Genomic DNA, 20,058 nt, shown 5'->3' on the forward strand with positions numbered 1-20,058 from the left:
GAATTAAAATATTTACCTTGATTGCCAATTTTTTGGCGTCTCCTTTGCGCTCTAAGCCCTATCCCCACTCCTTTTTCTTGTTTTCTGCTTTAGGAGGTCAGGACCTTTCTAGTGTTTTCCAGAGACGGAGCTATCTTTTGTGCAGCCTACCTTACCCCCTCCCGGGCCGGGGTGGGAACTTCATCAAATAATTTCGTTTCATGATAAACTTGAAATCAGCGCCACTCACCACTTGGCGGTGTTGACTCAGAAAAAAAGCTCCCGGAACTAACGCGTTCTGGGGGCGTGTTTCCCGCTGCGATGGCCGGCAGCATTTCCATTAGGCACGCCACGGCCTTTCCGGTTTCTCCTTCCTCTCGCGAGTCTTGCGTCACGGCCGCGTCGGGAAGTGTCCTGCGGGCTCGGAGCTGTTCGGCTGGAGCGTCCGGTGAGCGCGGGAGGAAGGCGTGAGCTCTGTGCTTGGTGTCCGTGCAGCCCCTCGTCGGTCGGGAGGTGGTGCTGTGCTGTCGCTGTCTGTCCCTCCTCTTTCCGCGCGGGGAGGACTCCGCGTTTCCTCTCCCCTCCCGCCCCTCTGCTTGGCTGGTTGGGAGCGCCACTTTAGAAAGGGCACCTGCCCATCCTGGCGGTGAGGCCGGGGCCCAGGAATCTGCCTTAGTCTTTACTAACCGGGATGGAGGCAATTTTTGCAGCAACAAGTTCCCGATTTAAGTCCCTTGATGACATTGTAATATTTATGGAGCCCTCCCTATGTGTTAGGAACTGTTTTAGGAGGATTGGACTTGACAGTGAGTAAATCCGACAAAAATCCCTACCCTCCGGGAGCTTGCCTTTTAATAAAAATTTAGAAGACAATAGAATGGAAACGAGAATAACTCAGAATAAGAACTTTCTGTATGGGTCGGAGGAGGAGGAAGTTAAAGGGGATAAAAAAGGTACAGGTGTAAGGTTTCTTTTTGGGGGAAAACTCGTCAAATGTGCAGGGATGTTGATGTGTATGGTCATAAGATGGATTGCATAAATATCAGGAATGCAAGTTAGGAATTTAGGATTAGTGAATTTGTGCTCTTGCTATATGATGTAGTATTAATTTACCTCCCCCCTTTTTTTTCCTTCAGGAAAGGACTAAAGATTAGATTGTAGGAAAAGTAGAAGCAATGTTTCGAAGACCTGTATTGCAGGTAATCACTCTCTTTTCCATAATTGTGCTGATTAGATTTCTTCAGGCTTTTGACTGCAGAGGCAAAAGAGCTTTGAGCCCACCCACTTTCTGTGTACTTATTTGATATGGAGGTTTGGAGACAGATTTTTACCTGTGTAAATAAAGTTCACTAAAACAGAAATATTTTCTAGTTTTTCATATATATGTATAATAGGGAGTCATTACTTATTAAAGCATATTACTTACATGTAGATCAGTTCTAGAACATTTAAAATCTTTATTGATCCAAAGACTGAGAATCATTGTCCCAGCATTTTTCTATAAGGCCATGTGATTCCTTTTCTGACCACCTACCTTCTTTTTTGTGTGTGAAATTTTATGAGAGTTTGTTTGAGCCAAAATGCGGACACATGCCTGTGAACAAGTACTCACATGCTCTGGAGAATAACAGTTTTGCAGCTTCTTTCATGATGCTATTGAGATTAAGAAGGAAATTTAGGGAAGATTGCATGGAAGTGGGAGAGAGCAAGGTGGGGCTTGCATACAGCGGTTCTCAACCTGTGGATCGCAACCCCTGTGGCGGTCCTTTATAACACTTTCACAGGGGTCGCCCAAGACTATCCTGCATATCAGATATTTACATGACGATTCATAACAGTAGCAACATGACAGTTATGAAGTAGCAACGAAAATAATTTTATGGTTGGGTCACAACATGAGGAACTGTATTTAAAGGGCCAGAGGTTGAGAACCACTGCATTACAAGGTAGTTAAGATTATGTACTCTCTTGAGGGTGGTAGTTGTGGCTTATTTCCAACGTGTGTTAACCTAGATGCACAGAAACAATGGCTTGCTTCAGGCAGAGATAAACCTTTCACTACATAAAAGTTATATGCTTGGGGAATGACTACCCACCATGACCTGCCCAGTTAGGAATTTAGGGTCAGATCACACTGTGAGATGACTCTTCACAGAAGAGTCCACATAATCTGCAGGATGATCTTGATAATACAGAATAAGTTGAAACTCTTTTCTTAACAAAAACAAAACAAAACAAATACACACACACACACACACACACACACACATTGAGAATCATTGATAGGCTGCCTCCTGCACACCCTTACCTACCTTCTTTGTTGTCGACTGCCTCCCAACCCATCTCTGCATACTGAGGAGAGCAGCCAAAGGTTCTGGGTTCTAGGCATGACTTGCCACTTGCTTTCTGTAGGGTTTTGGGCAAGTTACTTCATCTCTCTGAACTTCATTTTATTTTCATCTCTAAAGTGGGGAAAATTTTGCATAGTTTATAGGTATATTCTGAGGATGAATTGATAAGAGCTGAAGCACTTAGCTGGAATTGAGTGACGATAGCTGTTATTATCATTGAGTGCTGCTGTTATGTGCCAGCAACTACCTTTCTCTGACGAACTGATTTGGACATACCTTTCTACTTTACCAGGGAACCAGATTTGTTTATCTTAGACCTTTTTCTTGGCCTATTGAAAGCATGAGTTTTTCCAGCATATGTTGGATTTTACCTTTTGTGTGCAGCCACAGAGGAATCATAAACGGGGGTTACACAAAAGAAACAGGAGAGGGCCATAAAGTAACTTTCTCGGGCATGCTCTCTAGTGCCTCCTTTGTACCTTTGGGCTCTGTGGTGGGCTGCCCTTAAGTGTTGCATGGCCCTTCTGGCACCGTGTGATGGAGAACATGGGAAGCATGTCTCTTGTTTTCCATGGATGTGTATGCTGTAGGAGCAGCTGACTAGATGATGACCAAATGTGAGTAGGTCTTCTGTTTGCATTTGCTTTTCTCTGAAAATTCCAAAAACTTACATCCATTTTATTCATTTGTTCCGCTTTAGGTGTTTCAGAAATTTGTAAGACATGAGTCTGAAGCAGTAAGCAGCTTGGTTCTGGAAAGATGTAAGTAGTAGCTAATTTCCAAGTTTAAAGTATATTTGTAGCAATGTGCTAATGTTCTCTCACATGTGTTGCAGGGGTGCACTGGTGTTTTATAATCTGTAAGTCACCATGCCTTTGGCTCACATTTGCCTCTTGGATCTTGGCCTTGCCCCATCAGGCTGCAGGGCCTAGTGTAAATTGGGCCGTTCTTTCTTTATCAATCAGATCTCACTCCCTCTTGTCACTTTCCTGCCATATAATTTCCTTGATTCGTAGTTGGTTGTCTAAGTTACCTAGCGTTATGTGCTATTTGTCTGAGGGACTGAAAGTTTGTGAAACCTGTTGTTTCACAGAAATATTTTCTTGTATTTATAAAGATTTTCAGATCTTAGGTGTTATTTTCGTGACACGGATGTTATTTTAGTGACACGGTTTTTTTAAAGGTATTTTAAAGAAGAATTTAAGATAAAGAGCTTAATACTGGTATTTGTTTTGTGGGCTACTCTAAGAATAGTTTCTCCTTTCTTACCAACCCTTTTTTCCTCCCAGCTTCTCATTATGTGTTACTTCAACTGATTTCCCTCTTCAGGACACTTCTCTGAACCTCATTTTATCTGTACATTGCATTTCAGCTCTGAATCGTGTGCAGTTACTGGGGCGAGTTGGTCAGGATCCTGTCATGAGACAGGTGGAAGGGAAAAACCCAGTCACAATATTTTCTCTAGCAACAAATGAAATGTGGAAATCTGGAGAAAGTGAAGCATACCAAATGGGTGAGTATACAAGACTGGGGTGATAATTTTATCAGCAATAAAGAGACATTGTTTAGTTTTAATTAACTAGAGATAAGTTACTTTTAGAAAAGATCGTTCTTCTCTGACTTTGTTTTGTTCTCTTTGACACGGTGATGTTGGTTTTGCCAGGCATGTTGTTCTTTGGCATTTATTTTGTCTGCTGGCATTTGTCACCATGTTTCCTATTCTTGTGATTTAGGTGATGTCAGTCAAAAGACAACATGGCACAGAATTTCAGTATTCCGACCAGGCCTCAGAGATGTGGCATATCAGTATGTGAAAAAGGGGTAAGTGGGGGCAGGAAATATCTTACCGTTTGAATGGATTAAAAACTGACAACAGGTATTGTCATGAATTGTGTAACTCCTTTGTTCCTGAGTACTATTAATTTATATTAACTCAGGAAATATTCATTCAGTGCTTAATAGTATATGCAGGTGTTGCTCTGTGTGAAAGGTGTATAAAACCTGGCTTAGCATTCTAAGAACTTAAAGCTTAGGGAAAATAGGACGTGAATATAAACAGGAGCAGATGAGGCCAGAGGGAAGGAAAAACGTACCAAGTGCCCTGTGAACAAGGCAACAACACTGACGGCTGGGTCGTGCGTCTTGTCCTCCACATGATGGCCTTAGCAGAGGACCTGGAATGTGTGAGGCCTGGCACAGTGAGGTATTATGGTCCTATTCACATCAGCTTTTTATATTTGACTATTTTATATAGGCTCCATAGGTCCCTTTAGAAATGCTTGTATTGATTATGAATAAAAAGTGCTTTTTCTAAATCCACAGGACAAAAGGGTGTGTTTAACAGCGGTTGTATTCACAGTTAACATATTTCATGAAAAGTAATTTCAGCAGCCACTGTAATTTCAATTTCTTTCCCATAACTGCATGCCTTTTCTTCATATGCACCTCCTTCGCCATTTGTGTATGTATGTATATATGTCTGAATAATGTGCATATACACATATAAACGTAGAAAATTTCTAGGAAAATGTCTATGCAATTTCACCTGGTGTGTCTTCTAGCTCATCCTTCTAGATAGTGCAGAAATAGTCTTAGTAATTAACTCTGAGTGAAATACTAAGCTGAAAACCTCTATTTAGAATTTTAATTATCTAAGTCTCTTGAGGAAAACTTTAGGAATTGAAAAATAAGTGAAAATCAAATCTGTTAGGGAGTCCAAAATCAAAGGTCAAGGAAAATGACACATTTGAAATCAATCCTAGATATTTAAAGGCTGTCACTAGATTACTCTTTCATTTTTACTATCTTTGCCTTTAAAACTTTTTTTTTTAATTTCAGCTTAAGATTTTGAACAAATTTTTTTAAACTTCCTTATGGACCACAGTCTGCTTAAGGATGAAAACATTGTCCTTTTTACTGAGATGAGAATGTGTGTACATTCTGTTTCAGTACACTTAATTTTTAACTTTATGAAATAGTAGTAGCAGAAATGAGGTTATGTATGATTATATATTTCATCCTTAGTGTATTCTCATTACTGCCCCTGATCTGACTCTTGTAAAGCATATTAGAATCTCCAGACTAAAAACTGTACATTTTATTTATTTCAGGTCTCGAATTTATGTGGAAGGGAAAGTAGACTATGGTGAATATATGGATAAAAATAATGTGAGGCGACAAGCAACAACAATCATAGCTGGTGAGCTTGTGATAACAGCTGTTCTTTCCCCCTTCTTTAAAAGCTTGGTTGTGTTATAAGCAACTTTCACTGGGGCTGAGATACTGATGCTAATGAGATTGTAAGGCAGCTCACTAGGAGAATGCTGAGTGTGCTTTGTGGGCTTGCTATGAGTTTCTACACTTACCTATTCCTTTAGAAAATTATCTCTACACTCAAACAGTCTTAGTTCACAAGTAATGTTGAGTAGAGTATAAATTGAACTATCTGTGCCAGTTCTTACTGTTGGAGTTAGAGTCTTTGAAGGATATGGCCTAAATAGGGAGAAGCATGTGGGAAGATAGAGTTAGATTAATTGAGTGGCATTAGACATTTGTGCAGGTTTACTAGTATTCAGAACCTCTTTGGTACTTACTATGATGCTTTTGTTTTAAATTCCTATTCTCATTAAAATAACTTAGAAAAGATGGACAGTTTAAAGAAGGTGAAGAAGCTATCTCCTAGAGCAGTTTTCAAACTTTTTTGAAAATTCTACAAAAATTTTGAAAACTATACCCATTTGGACAACTTTAAATTGACATTAACATTTTTTCAATATAATATTGTTATTCTTTAATGTATTAATGGATCTAAATATAGCAATTTGATACCAATCATCATTTTTAAAAAATCTATGAACAAGCTCTTCAACATTTGGAAATTTTATAGTACAGTCATGCACCGCATAATGTTGTTTGAGTCAACAAAGGACCACATACACAGCAGTGGTATTATCTATATATATAAAAGCCTAAGTGACCGTTCAACCATCCGACTGGTAACTATGACACGCAATGACTACCTGGGGGCAGACGCTCCGACCAGTAGCTATGCGGTGCACTGACCACCAGAGGGCAGATGCTCAATGCAGGAGCTGCCGAGCTGTGGTGACTTGGCAGCTGCGGTTCTCAGGTAACACACCTAGAACCAGAGAGGAGGGCGACCTATTCCAGGGTGTGTCACCTGAGAACCTCCCTCTCGCAATCTGGGACCCCTCGGAGGATGTTGGAGAGCCGGTTGCAGCCTGATACCCTCAGGCCAGGCCAAGGGACCCCATCGGTGCACGAATCTGTGCACTGGGCCTCTATTCCTATATAATAAAACCCTAATATGCAAATCAACCAAATGGTGGAATGATTGGTCACTATGACGCACACTGACCACCAGAGGCAGACGCTCAATGCAGAAGCTGCCCCCTGGTGGTCAGTGTGCTCCCTCGGGGAGCGCCACTCAGCCAGAAGCCAGGCTCATGGCTGGCGGACGCAGCAGTGGTGGCAGGAGCCTCTCCCACCTCCACAGCAGTGCTAAGGATCCCTCGGAAGGTGGACATCCCCCGAGGGCCCGTGGACTACAAGAGGGTGCAGGCCAGGCTGAGGGGACCCCACCCCCTCACCCCCCTGTGCACGAATGTCATGCACCAAGCCTCTAGTAATATTATAATGGAGCTGAAAATTTCCATCATAGCCATTGTAATCTCAAGCACAGTGCATTACTCATGTGTTTGTGGGACGCTGGTATCAACAAACCTACGCTGCCAGTTGTATAAAAATACAGAATATACAGTTATGTATAGTACATAATACTTGATAATAAATGACTGTTACTGGTTTGTATATTTACTTTTTATCATTATTTTAGATTGTACTCTCTCTACTTCTTAAAGAAAACTTTGCTATAAACAGAATGGGTGTTACACCCAGCAGCTCTTGATTGCATCATTTTTTCTTGTGCTTGACTTAACCCTACCAGACCGCTATACCGATTTTTCGGTAATTTCCACACAAAGGTGGAATATTGGCGCTAGATGAAAGGTAGATGAAAGGTAGACCTATTTTCTACAATGTCTCCAAGTTCCATCTTATTCTAACCACTTGTTTGCATGTAACTAACATTTTTCTATATCATGTTGGTTTTTTCTCTTTAATGCCCAGGAGCCCAGATATAGGGGACAGTTAGGTTCAGGGCCTCAGGTCTGGTAGGATTAATCTTGTGTATTTTTGTACAGTAATAGGCTGTACAGACTTGTAGCTTAGGAGCACTAGGCTATATCATACAACCTAGATGTGTAGTAGGCTATACTGCCTAGGTTTGTGTAAGGGAACTCTACAATGTTTGCACAACAATGGACCTGCCTAACAAACGATACCTCAGAACCTATGCTCATCGTTAAATGGCACATGACTGTATTCCCTTTTCTCTGAACTTGTTTTCCCATCCCATTTTCTCCTCCGAAGCATATCTTAATAGATTGTGTAGTTAAGCATCTTCTATTACTCATCCAGTTATATTTGTAAGAAAAATACATACATAAATAGAAATTTTAAAATATTTTTTAAAATTCTGACAGTAAGATGCTCAATGTTACATTTCTTCTTCATTGTGTTACCATGGTTCCTTTTTTCCCCATTCTTGGAGAAAGTGCTAAAATAAGACAGTAGTTAAGAACTAATTCTGTTCTTTTGTTCATTTTTATGGATATAAACACCGAGGAACTTTGTTTTTATAGATAAGTAGATGAGAATGAAAGACATTTTATTGTAGTAATAATGTCTCAATGTTTAGGATCTTCTGAGTCATGCCAAAATTATTTAAAAATTAAATTTTTCATTATGGAAAATGTCACACACAAAAGTGGAGAGAAATTTTTTTAAAAAACATTTATCATTTAGCTTCAACAATTATCAACTGAGAGCTGATACTACTTCATCTAAATTTCCAGCCACTTTCCCTCCACCTGGGTTATTATGAATTTCAGATGTTATATTATTTCATCCATAAATATTTCAGTAGGTATTTCTGAAAGATATGGGCTCCATTTTAAACACAGCTACAGTGCTGTTAAGAAATTACTGTTAAAATTTTTTTTTACCAGTTATCACAGTGTTCAGAGTTCCTTGATTGCTCAATAAATCCAAACATTATCTTACATTATTATATGTGTGTTAAGTCTCTCTCATTTTTTTTAAACAACAGAAATTTATTTTCTTACAGTTCTGAAGGCTGGTCATCTGAGAACATAAGTCTCTTTTATTAATCTTCCACCAGAGGATATTTTTCCATTGACTTTTTTTAGAGAGAGTGGAAAGGATAGGGAGAGAGAAAAAAAAAATCAATGTGAGAAAAACACATCGATTGGTTACCTCCCACACACACTCTGACCAGGGCCGGGGATCGAGCCTGCAACTGAGGTACATGCCCTTGACCAGAATCAAACCCGGGATCCTTCAGTCCACAGGCTAATGCTCTATCCATTGAGCCAAACCAACCAGGGCAACTTAAGTCTGTTTCACTTAACACCTTTTTTTTTTTTTAAATGTTTCTCTTCCTTACTCCAGAGTTCATGTTTTACCCACCAAACCATATTGGTAAATTACAATTTGTTGTAAATAATAATTACAATATGTATTTTCTTACTGGTTTTTTTGAAAGTATATTGACCTTAAAAACCAGCATGGGTAATTTTCTGCCTTCATTATCAGACCTTAGACACGGTTCTTCCTGACCATTTTGTTTTATAATTCTTGAGTGTCTTGACAGTAAATCATTTCCTCCATGTCCTGTTCTTCCTTTGGCCATATCCAACTGTTCAAATTTTTTTCCAGATCTCCATATGGTATATAGATCTACACCTATGATTTCAGCAGTGGGAAACGAAGCTTCTAATAACATAATAATTGACAATTTCTAAAGTTCTATTAACTATTTATTTATGAAGCATTTAACACTTTCATATTTTACTATAAACCAAATGTGTGGGCTAATTTTGATTGTGTATATTGTTATGAACTTAGCCAAATGGATGCATTTCAGATTATCTGCCTTTTTGTGTTTTTCTTGTCACCAGTGTTCATATAGATTTCTAGGTCATAAATGAATAGGTCTTTAGTGACATTTGAATTGAAGGGAGTTTAATTTGGTTGATCTGTTTCATAGGCTGTATTTTTTCCTCCTAGGGATCATGTCTATAACTTAAAAATAACCACCAGCAGATGGCACTCTTGTCTTTACACAGTGATGCAGTTCTAACAATCCCTTCTGAAATAAACATTCTGCACCAAAATATTCCAGTTTTTGAAGACTGGATAGTCAATAAATATTCAGTCATTATATAATAACCATTTTTAAATAATTCCAAAGTTAAAAGAATCTAGATCTTTTGGAGTTATACAGGAAGTATTACTTAATTCTTTTCCTTTGCATGTCCTAAACTAACTCCGTCTGGAACAGCATTTTAAGAGTAATGTCTGATGTTCTTACATAAAAATGTTCTCTTTGTAATATTGATTAGTCAATCTTTTCCAAAGAATGAGAATATAAAAAGTCATTCTGTTTTAACATTTAAAAATAAAATGTCTTCTATGTGAGTGTTCAAACTTCCTTTAAAACATAAGTAAATCTATCCTTGCCGACAAGGCCATGTGTTGAACCCTGCCCTTCCCCCCACCTCCAGCACGAGGAGTGTTATGCCTGGTCCTTTTCTACGTGAGGATGTGCTGCCTGTTTAATGGCACCTGCCTGAGCATTGAAAGCTTTGAAGTTTGTGACTTGTTGTTTGGTAGAGAGTCATTGCTGAGAAGACCTAAATTGTTCAGGGAAGAAAAGAAATATGCCCTTCTTTTAACAAGGTCTGAATTGTTGACAGATAGCCGAAGCCCAGCTTTGAGCTCCATCCTGCCAACAGCAAGAGTTGTTCAGTATTTTGAGAATTGGCATAAAATCCTTTTATGTAATAGCACTGAAGTATATATGTATTAGAGGGGAATGATTAAATGGGATGGGAAAAGTGTTCTGAAAATAATATTTATACTCTGGCTTCTTTACAGATAACATTATATTTCTGAGTGACCAGACAAAAGAGAAGGCATAGAGCGGACCATTCTTCTTTGGCCAGTGTTTGGTATAGTCTCATTTCCAAATCATGTATAGTCTTTATAGTTTCTAAGGACAAAAATTAAAATATTATTTTATATAAAATGATAATATTTCTTCTTTCTCCTGACTGTTGCTCTCCACTCCCCTTTTTGTGCCATCAACCTTGGTAGTTGCTGTCTAATGCGACATTCACTAATTGCTTATTCACTTAGGGGTGGTTTCTATGTACAAGTATACAGAATAGTGAACTGTCAGGTTCATCTGTGCTATAGCAAAGGAATAATGTCCTTTGGGAAGACCCCTTGTTTTTTGTGCGCATTTCTGTTATAGTATTGATTCAGTATTTATTGAGCATCACTATATGTTAGGCATCTATCTCCCTGTTGTAAATATTGATTTTCTTAGCTGTTTGCTCTGTGTGCCTGTACCCTAACCAGAGCTTGGCATAGAACAGACAGTGGATAAGTCTTGACAGATGCATGATCCCAATGGGATATTCAGCTTTAGCCCAAAGTGAAGGGAGTTGCTGAGCAGGTTGGTACCCAACCTGCCTTCTTCAAATCTTTTGTTTGTGGACAGTTTCAATAGTAGCATTTGTGAAATGAAGTTGACTAGCAGTAAAGACCTGAAATATAGCTAGGGGTGAAGTAGTTCACCTCCAGGGGATGGTACAGGGCTCTGGTTCTGATTCTCTTTCCTTTTATTCTCACCCAGAACTCTCAGGGAAGTCCCCTGACCAACCTTTGACCTTGCCTCCCTAGGTTGGAGCCTCAGTATGACATTTTCCTTTCCTTTTTCCACATGGTCTGGATGCACATATACATAGAGAAACTTGTATACATGCAGAAAATTGTCTGCTTTTATTGTAAGGTTCTGGAAATTACAGAGTACTAATAATTTACTAACAAGGATCACATGAAATAAACACAGCTTTTCAGTGCATCTTTTACTACTTAAAGTTTGCTGCAGGGTTTTAGAGGTTGACTGCTATAGAAGTTATTTATTTCATCTGCGTCAGGCCCAGCCTATGTATATGTGCCCTGGGGTACACGTCCTCTCCCCTCTGCCCGAGAGCATGCTGCTCACTGAAGCTTAGGAGGTGCTGGACTTGAACAGGTTCAGAATTCACACACTCCCTATGGACTCTTAATGACCACCTGAAAGGAATTCTGAACCTGGGGTACAGGGGCAGAAATTGTGTCCTACGGGATCCTCGTAAGCCGAGGGCCTCTTCTCCAGTCTCCCCCTGCAGACTTCCTGAAAGGCTCTGAGGCTGGGGTGGCGGAGCCTGCAGAGTCAAGTGTTCAACGCAGAGGCCTCAAGATGTGCTTCGTACTGCAGACCTGGCGATTCACATCAGACAGGTTGTGGGAGTACCAACTCTGCCCCCCCACCGAGGCAGCCCCGTCTGCTGCTCCCAACATGTCTAGGCATAGAGGAGATATGTGGAACCCAATAGCAGTAATAGAATGTGGGGATCATCTGGTCCAAGTGTGTCCCACATTTCCCTTTTTCAGGTATGGTGTCAGATATACCTGCTCAAATCTGCCCTGTGACTGATTTTGAGATTCCATGTTAAGTGGAGAGAGGAATATGATACATAGAACAGAGGGAGAAAAAGTATCAAACAGCATGTGTGGTGTTATCCCAGTTACCCCAAAAATGTTGCAATTAATATAATTATATACTTAGAAAAGTCTAGAGCAGCGGTTCTCAACCTGTGGGTCACGACTCCTTTGAAGGTCAAACGACCCTTTCACAGGGGTCGCTTAAGACCATCGGAAAACACATATATAATTACATATTATCTTTGTGATTAATCACTATGCTTTAATTATGTTCAATTTGTAACAATGAAATTGGGGATCACCACAACATGAGGAACTGTATTATAGGGTCATGGCAATAGGAAGGTTGAGTACTACTGGTCTAGAGGAAGAAACATTAAATATTATGATCTCTGGATGGGGGGGTTTTATGTGATTTTTCCTTATTTCCTTAAACTTTTATATATCCTAATTTTACTTTTTAGCATTGAAAGTGTATTACTTTTATAATAAGAAAAAATAAAGCTGTTTTCATTTGGGGGAAAAGAAACACCTTTCCATTATTTCCAAGGCAGGCTTGCTAAACTCATTCACCTTCAGCTAATACCGCTTCATGTACTAGAGATGAACAGGTAATCAACCGTTTGTGTTTTTTCCCCCATCATCTGCATCTTGGCATCTCATGCTTAGACACTCATCTCTCTCTCTCTCTTTTTTTTTCTACCCTCTTTTTCTTTCATTATCCTATTAATATGTGTACACAACCCAGAGCAACCAACTTTAAAGACCAACCCACATGAGATGCACTGTTCACTGCCTATACAGTTTTCAGCCAGCATCCATTTCTTAAATACCACCGGACGATTAATCTAGAGATGTCCAAGAATACCAAGGACATGCTTCTGTGGCTGTTTTGAGAATTCCTTTCATTGCCAACCGGATTACAGCCTAACCTTTGTAGCTCAGGAGAAATTAGTAATAGTTTCTCTTTGTTCCCTAAAGAACATGCAATTCTTTTCTTTTTGCTTAAATATATTTTTATTGATTTCAGAGAGGAAGGGAGAGGGAGAGAGAGAAACATTAATGATGAGAGAGAATCATTGATTGGCTGCCTCCTGCATGACCACTGTTGGGGACTGAGCCCACTACTCAGGGATGTGCCTTGACTGGAAATCGAACCATGACCTTCAGATTCATAGGTCGATGCTCAGCCACTGAGCCACCCTGGCTAGGCCATGCAATTCTTTAAGGCAGGTTTGCCGTTGATTCAGACTACTCTTTGCCTCCGTCCAGCTTAGCTTAGCACAGCAACATTTTAGTGCATTGTGAATGTTTGTCGTTCAGTTGGAGTTCACTCAGACACTGACATGAAAATGAGGGCAGGATCATTTTACTGAGCTATCTGTCAGGGTTTGCATCGTGTGCCATGCAGATGGTTGGGAGCAACAGCAAACAAATTTAACATGCGAGATGATCACAGGTAATGAGTTGTAGAGAAATCTCTTACAGTAATTGTACGAATGGCTGACGTTTGTGTGCTTACTGCCTGCCAGGCTAAGTGCTTTTGTCACTGTCTCATTTAACTTTGACCCTAGGAAGAAGGTAGTATTAGCCTTATTTTACCTGGGAAGAGGAAACCCTAAGCAGAGATTGAGTAGCATATTGAAGTCATGTAGCTTAAAAGAGGCAACCTTGAGTGTGAACTTAGGTATGTGAAGTTTTCATTTTGTTTTCTGCCCACCGCCTGTTTCCTGCCACCCTCCCACTCCCATTGCCCCTAGAATCCACAACTCCTCGCTGCTAACCTTCAACCAGCACCCATGCAGGGAGCATATGAATCTCACAGGGAGTTTAACACATAATTGGTCGGGGGAGAATCACACGTGAGGGAGAAATACCTCTATCTTTTTATTCTTTCTGATTTTCAGTCTGATAGCTACTGGAAAATAAGTCACAGCTAATGTCTCTACCAGGTTATCTTTACACATTCCTCTTTTAACCAAGCAGTGCCTCTTCTGGTTAAAGTAAGTTCATTGTGTGTGCTCATTGTTTCCTTCCTATGGAGAGATAAATTGTTAGGAAGATGGTTCTAGAATTTGTCAGGCTCACTGGAGGAAGACTTGGCATGTATCGACAATATTTGAGCCCCCACTTGCTGCTGTATTTGCCTCTGTGCCAGTCCCACAGTCCGTGATAGGACTGTGGATGTTTTTTTCTGCCGTCAAAATCATGCAGCCACAGTAATGAAATTTCTCTTTTTGTCTTTTTCCTCTTCATCCTTTTGTTCTCTCCCGTGCTTTTTTTTTTTTTTTAAATATATTTTATTGATTTTCTTACAGAGAAGAAGGGAGAGGGATAGAGAGTTTGAAACATCGATGAGAGAGAAACATCGATCAGCTGCCTCCTGCACCCCTACCACTGGGTATATGCCCACAACCAAGGTACATGCCCTTGACCAGAATCGAACCTGGGACCCTTCAGTCCCTATGCCGACGCTCTATCCACTGAGCCAAACCAGTCAGGGCTCTCCCGTGCTTTTGACCTCAGGGTCTTGTTAGTCCATGAAGTAGTACAGCTTGACATTTTAGTTTTTCTGTTGCACCTGTCATTTGAGAAAAAGTGGCCTATTATATTAGTTCCCTTAAGGCTATGCCGTTAGAAAGCCTGGATTTGAATCCCTGCTTCTCTCACCAGCTGAGTGGTCTCTGGTGAGTTTCTTAACTTTCCTTGCCTTGGATTTTTGTTGTTTTGTTTTCTGTGAATAAACAGGGACAATAGTAGTATCTACTTTATAGGTCTACTGTGAAGAGCATAATAAATAATATATGTAGCTTACTTATTAGCACAGAGTGACTGGATCAAGTGCTTAACACATAAGGGCTGTTGTTATTGCTGTAGTTATTTTAAACAAGACATATCTGTGTCACCATGCCCATTGCATTAAATCCCATAGATACTTACTTATGAGAACATATTAACTTCAGTGTATTGTACTTGATCTTTTTTGTTGTTGTTACTAACGTCCATGATTACTAAGCACATATCCCTCTTGGAAATGTTTTGTTGTTGGTTTGTTTGTTTTTACTCTTCCATGGCTTTTTATAATTAACTAGGGGCCCAGTGCACGAAATTCGTGCACTGGGTGTGTGTCTGGGGGGGAGTGTCCCTCAGCCCAGCCTGCCCCCTCTCACATACTGGGAGCCCTCAGGCGTTGACCCCCATCACCCTCCAATCACAGGATCGGCCCCTTACCCAGGCCTGACGCCTCTGACAGAGGTGTCAGGCCTGGGCAGGTGACCCTCATTTCCCCCCATCACTGGTTCTGCCCCCAGCCCAGGCCTGATGCCTCTGGCCCAGGAATCATGCCTGGGCAGGGGACCCCCATCTCCCTCTGATCGCTGGCTCCACCCCCCACCCAAGCCTGACGCCTCTGACCCAGGCTTCAGGCCTGGGCAAGGGGACCATCATATCCCCCCAATCCCCGGCTCTGCCCCCCGCCCAGGCCTGATGCCTCGGCCAGAGGAGTTGACCCTCATCACCCTCCGATCACCAATCACCGGATCGGCCCCTTGACCAGGCCTGAGGCCTCCGGCAGAGGTGTCAGGCCTGGGCAGGGGACCCCCAGCTCCCCGCGGTTGCAGGCTCCGCCCCTGCCCAGGCCTAACGCCTCTGGCCTAGGCGTCCAGCCCGGGCGGCGGGGACCCGCAGCTGCAGCGGCCCCGCGATCGTGGGCTCCGCTTTAGGCCCAGGCAAGGGACCCCTAGCTCCCGGGACTGCCAGCTTCGACCATGCCCAGCTCCCATCGCTGGCTCCACCCCTACTTTCTGCTATCACTGGCCATGGCGGCAAAGGCACCTGATTCTCCGATCATGGCTGGGGGGCAGGGCAAAGGCGGCCCCAGGGCCGCCTTTGCCCTGCCCCCCAGCTCTTAGCTCCCCCCTGGGTTTCCGATCACTGTCAGTGGCAGGGGGCTTCTTCCTGCTTTCCCTTTCGCCTCCCTGCCTTGTGCCTACATATGCAAATTAACTGCCATCTTGTTGGCAGTTAACTGCCAATCATAGTTGGCAGTTAATTTGCATATAGCCCTGATTAGCCAATGAAAAGGGTATCGTCGTACGCCAATTACCATTTTTCTCTTTTATTAGTGTAGATTTGGGCATCTGTTTAAACTCAAAAGTCAATTAGATACAGTGGGGCCTTGACTTACGAGTGTCCCGACTAACGAGTTTTTTGAGATACCAGCTGTCTCTCCGCGGATATTTTGCTTTGAGTTGACAGAGTGATTTGAGTTAACGAGCTCCTTAATGAGTTCAGTCTCGGAACGAATGAAACTCATAAGTCAAGGCCCCACTGTACTTGCTGTATGCGTGCACCCTGCAGGCCTGAGTGTAGGGATGAGTATAACAGGAGTCCGGCATTGAAGGAGCTCCTGATTTAGGTTGATGAGGGTTGTGTGGGGAGGACAAATAGGAGCCTGTGTAGCTAAGTGTAATATGGTTGAAATAAAGTCCTGTGTGGGGCACAGAAGAGCATAGTTATAGGTTAGTGTTTAACAGGATGGACAAAGGCCCAGAAACTTAAAAGTGTATGAAGCAGTGAGAGAGAAAACCATGAAGAGTGGGTCAGGCTAGATCAGAAAGGGCCTTGAAAGCTTGCAGAGGACTTTGGCAGTGGGAGCTTTAGAAGGTTTTAAGACAGACATCTCAACGCACGAACATTGAAGGCAGGTGAAGAGTTAGAGGGAGAAGGTCTGGAGGCAGTTAGAAAGGGATTGGACAAGCCTAGAAAGGTTGGTAGGGTGGGTGAGAGGTGACATGAGGGGCATTAGGGGTTTACATTGATCCATTTGTTGTGTGCCGGTTACATGTTAGGCTCCTATTAGGCTCAGGGTTGGGGATACTAAGAGCATATAGCCCATCCCAGAGTCTAGTGGTGACAGAAGAGATGGTAAAAGACAACAGATATTTCTGAAGCTCCAGCCTGGACAGCTGTGTGGGTAGTGGCACTTTGTTTCTGAAACTAAGGAATATGGATGTGGGAGCAGATTCGAGAAGAGGTAATGAGTGTACAGTGCAGTGTTTTGTCCTGTTTTTAATCCTCACCTGAGGATATGTTCTAGTGATTATAGAGAGGGAGGAAGGGAGGCGGTGGGGTGGGCGAGGGGAGACATTTATCATCAGGGATCAAACCTGCAGCATAGGCATGTGCCCTGACTGGGAATCAAACCGCAGCCTTTCAGTGCATAGGACAGCACTCCAACCAACTGAGCCACAACAGCCAGAGCAATGAGTTTAGTTTTGAACATGTAAGTTTAAGCTTATATTTGTCAGGGTGGTGATTAATAAGCCTGGAGCTTAGAAGATAAGTTGAGACAAGCAACTTTTTTCTTCTTCTGCCAAATACATTGTAAATAGATTTTGTGTAGTAACTTTTAAATGTTGTCTGGATTCCAGCTTTCTGTTGTGGAAAACCATGATGTGGGAAAGATTTGCAGTTGCCTACTTGTTTTATAATATACCTGGGATTTGTTTTATTTTTTAAAATATTTTTTATTGATTTTAGAGACAAAGGGAGGAGAGAGAGATAGAAGCATTAATGATAAGAGAGAATCATTGATCAGCTGTCTCCTGCATGCCCCTCACTGGGGATCGAACCTGCAGCCTGGGCATATGCCCTGACCGGGAATCAAACCATGACCTCCTGGTTCATAGGTCGACGCTCAACCATTGAGCCATGCTGGCCTGGCTACTGGGATTTGCTTTAATTGGATATGATGGGATGACAGACATGGAGTCAACTGCCTTTGAGAGAGAAGGAGAAACCACACCACACCATGCAGGACCACACAGGAAGCTCCAGGGTAGGTCAGGAGGCAGAAGGAGCAAGGGGGGTGTATGGGCCAGAGCTTTTATTGTGGTTTTTTTTCATGGGGAAAGGATGTGCTGGGGTCCAACCCCAGCAGGTCCAGGGGTCCCCAAAGGTGTGGATGGAGTCAGCGAAGAAGGAATGATATGGAGACAGCGTTCAGTTGATCAGCAGCCTAGCCAGGATCTCTAGCCAGGATCTCCAGCCAAGTTCTGGTCTGGATCTCCAGAAAAGTTCTGGTTTTTATTGTCTTGTTACATCCATATTTATACCAGTTGATTTTAATCCTGTCAATTTCTATTGCAAAGGTTAAGGCGTTTCTTATCTCCATTCCAGGGAGTAAAGATTATGTAGCTTAAGCGTGATTGTTTGTAGTTAAAGTGATTAACTACCCGCCTGGCACTTAGTTAAGGAGTTTTATCCCCTCCCTGACTTCAGAGAAAAATCCCTACCTGGGGAAACAACCTTTCTCGGAGAGGTGACCTTGGTTAAAACACACAGCGCTAAGGGGAGCAAACATATTAAGAACAGTATGCTATATACACCAGGTCCCTTGAAACATATGCTGTGCAGATGTTTCTTTCCTGCAGCGACTGTGTCAAGCAGCAAGGATGGACCGGCTTCCAGCAAGGATGGATAAGACAGGATAGGCAAGCTGAGCAAGTTCAGGATTGGACTGTGGAAATAATTTCCAGCAGGCTCTGGGCTGTGCAGGCAGTCCTGGTTGTCAGGTACAGGCCCTGGGGTGATGGTGGGTAGAGGAGTAGTGTCCTGTACTGTAGAAGCCTGATAAAGGGAGGCTAATGGAGCGTTTGGACTCAGGGACTCAGGATTGCTTGGTTTGCATAGCAAAGGCATGCTCATGGGCAAGTCATTTACTATTTCTAGGAATTAGCCAAACTTGGGAGAGTGGTCCCTCCCATGGTCTGCAAGGCCCCAAGGTGTCAATGCATCACAAAATACAGAAAATAGGAAACATGATTAATACACTACCCAATATCCATTATCCCTTCTGCATTTACAGAACCCAGGTGTTATTGGGGGTAACAGTGTGCATAGCTGAAATACTGCATTCCTAATCTTTGCAGTTAAAGGTTACCCAGGGGGTATAAGCAGAAATGATTTGGTGGTGCTTTCAGGCAAGTTCCTTAAACAAGGTGACTCTGTTGGAGTCCCAAACTTTGTGCTTCTCCAGACCCTCATATCTGGCTGTTTCATGTCTGAAATGAAAGCCATCTGGGACCATGAGACGATCTTCAGGATGGAAGACAGAAGAAGCTGGGGTCTGTGACAACCGTGGAGCCACCATCAGTCCTGGCAATCTACCTCTGGACTTCTGTGGGAGACACAAATAAACCTTGTTTAAGCCACTTCTTTGTGTGTTGTAGTTAAACCCAATCCTTATGAATTTACACATTTTTACCTTTATTTCCAAATACATGATCAACTCTTTATTCTTATGTTTTCTCTTAGATGAGTTCCACTGAAAGTAGAAGTATAATCTTACCTGTGCTCCCACAATCCTTCAGGCTTTTACCCGATGTCTCACTTTAAGTTTGGGGAGGGAACTTTGACATAAAATGCACAAAGACTTTAGCCATGGCCTTAAAAAGAGTGAATATAAGCACATTTTTTTTTAAAAAAAGTATCTTTATTGATTTCAGAGAGGAAAAGAGAGAAAGAGAGATAGAAACATCAATGATGAGAGAGAATCATTGATTGGTTGCCTCCTGCAAGTCCCCCACTGGGGTTAAGCCCACAACCCAGGCATGTGCCCTTGACTGGAATCAAACCTGGGACTCTTCAGTCTGTAGGCTGACGCTCTATCCACTGAGCCAGACCATCTAGGACAATATATAAGCACATATTTTCATCAAATAAGTAGTTTAGTTTTGCTTGTAGTTCCTAATGAGGGCCCTTAATTAATAGCTCCTTGTTAAATAAAGGAGCACTTAGGTTAAGAAAAGAAATATTGCCCTAATGTTTCCCCTGGTAGAATGCAGATTAGATAATCTGGAGTGAAGAGGCCTCCCATTGCAAAATAACTGGATCCTAAGTATGACATGGACTGCATTATAACTTGCATATATGTAGCATATATTTTTATATATATTAAATTCTACATTAAACAAGTCCATAAAAATGTTCTACGTGTAGGTGATGTATAGTGCAATGACCCTGTTAATGCTTATGATAATAGTAGCTAACATTTAGAGAACACTTTTGC

At 41.8% G+C, this 20,058-nt stretch overlaps 1 protein-coding gene across 8 annotated transcripts; it reads left to right on the forward strand.

Moving 5' to 3' along the window:
- The first annotated feature begins 334 nt into the window (after positions 1-334).
- On the forward strand, positions 335-19,201 carry SSBP1 (single stranded DNA binding protein 1). Of its 8 annotated transcripts, none has more exons than XM_059712015.1 (8): positions 350-462; positions 1,116-1,178; positions 3,031-3,091; positions 3,703-3,843; positions 4,064-4,151; positions 5,441-5,529; positions 10,371-10,444; positions 19,027-19,201. In XM_059712015.1, exons 2-7 carry the CDS (start codon positions 1,155-1,157, stop codon positions 10,412-10,414), a joined length of 447 nt encoding a protein of 148 aa, XP_059567998.1. In that variant the 5' UTR covers positions 350-462; positions 1,116-1,154; the 3' UTR covers positions 10,415-10,444; positions 19,027-19,201. The 8 variants fall into 8 exon arrangements, with proteins under 8 accessions (XP_059567994.1, XP_059567998.1, XP_059568000.1 ...); XM_059712017.1 differs by having other exon boundaries at positions 19,064-19,201; XM_059712016.1 differs by lacking the exon at positions 19,027-19,201 and adding an exon at positions 11,937-14,273.
- The last annotated feature ends 857 nt before the right edge of the window (positions 19,202-20,058 follow it).

Source organism: Myotis daubentonii, chromosome 10 (genome assembly GCF_963259705.1).
Source record: "Myotis daubentonii chromosome 10, mMyoDau2.1, whole genome shotgun sequence".
Classification (NCBI taxonomy): domain Eukaryota; kingdom Metazoa; phylum Chordata; class Mammalia; order Chiroptera; family Vespertilionidae; genus Myotis; species Myotis daubentonii.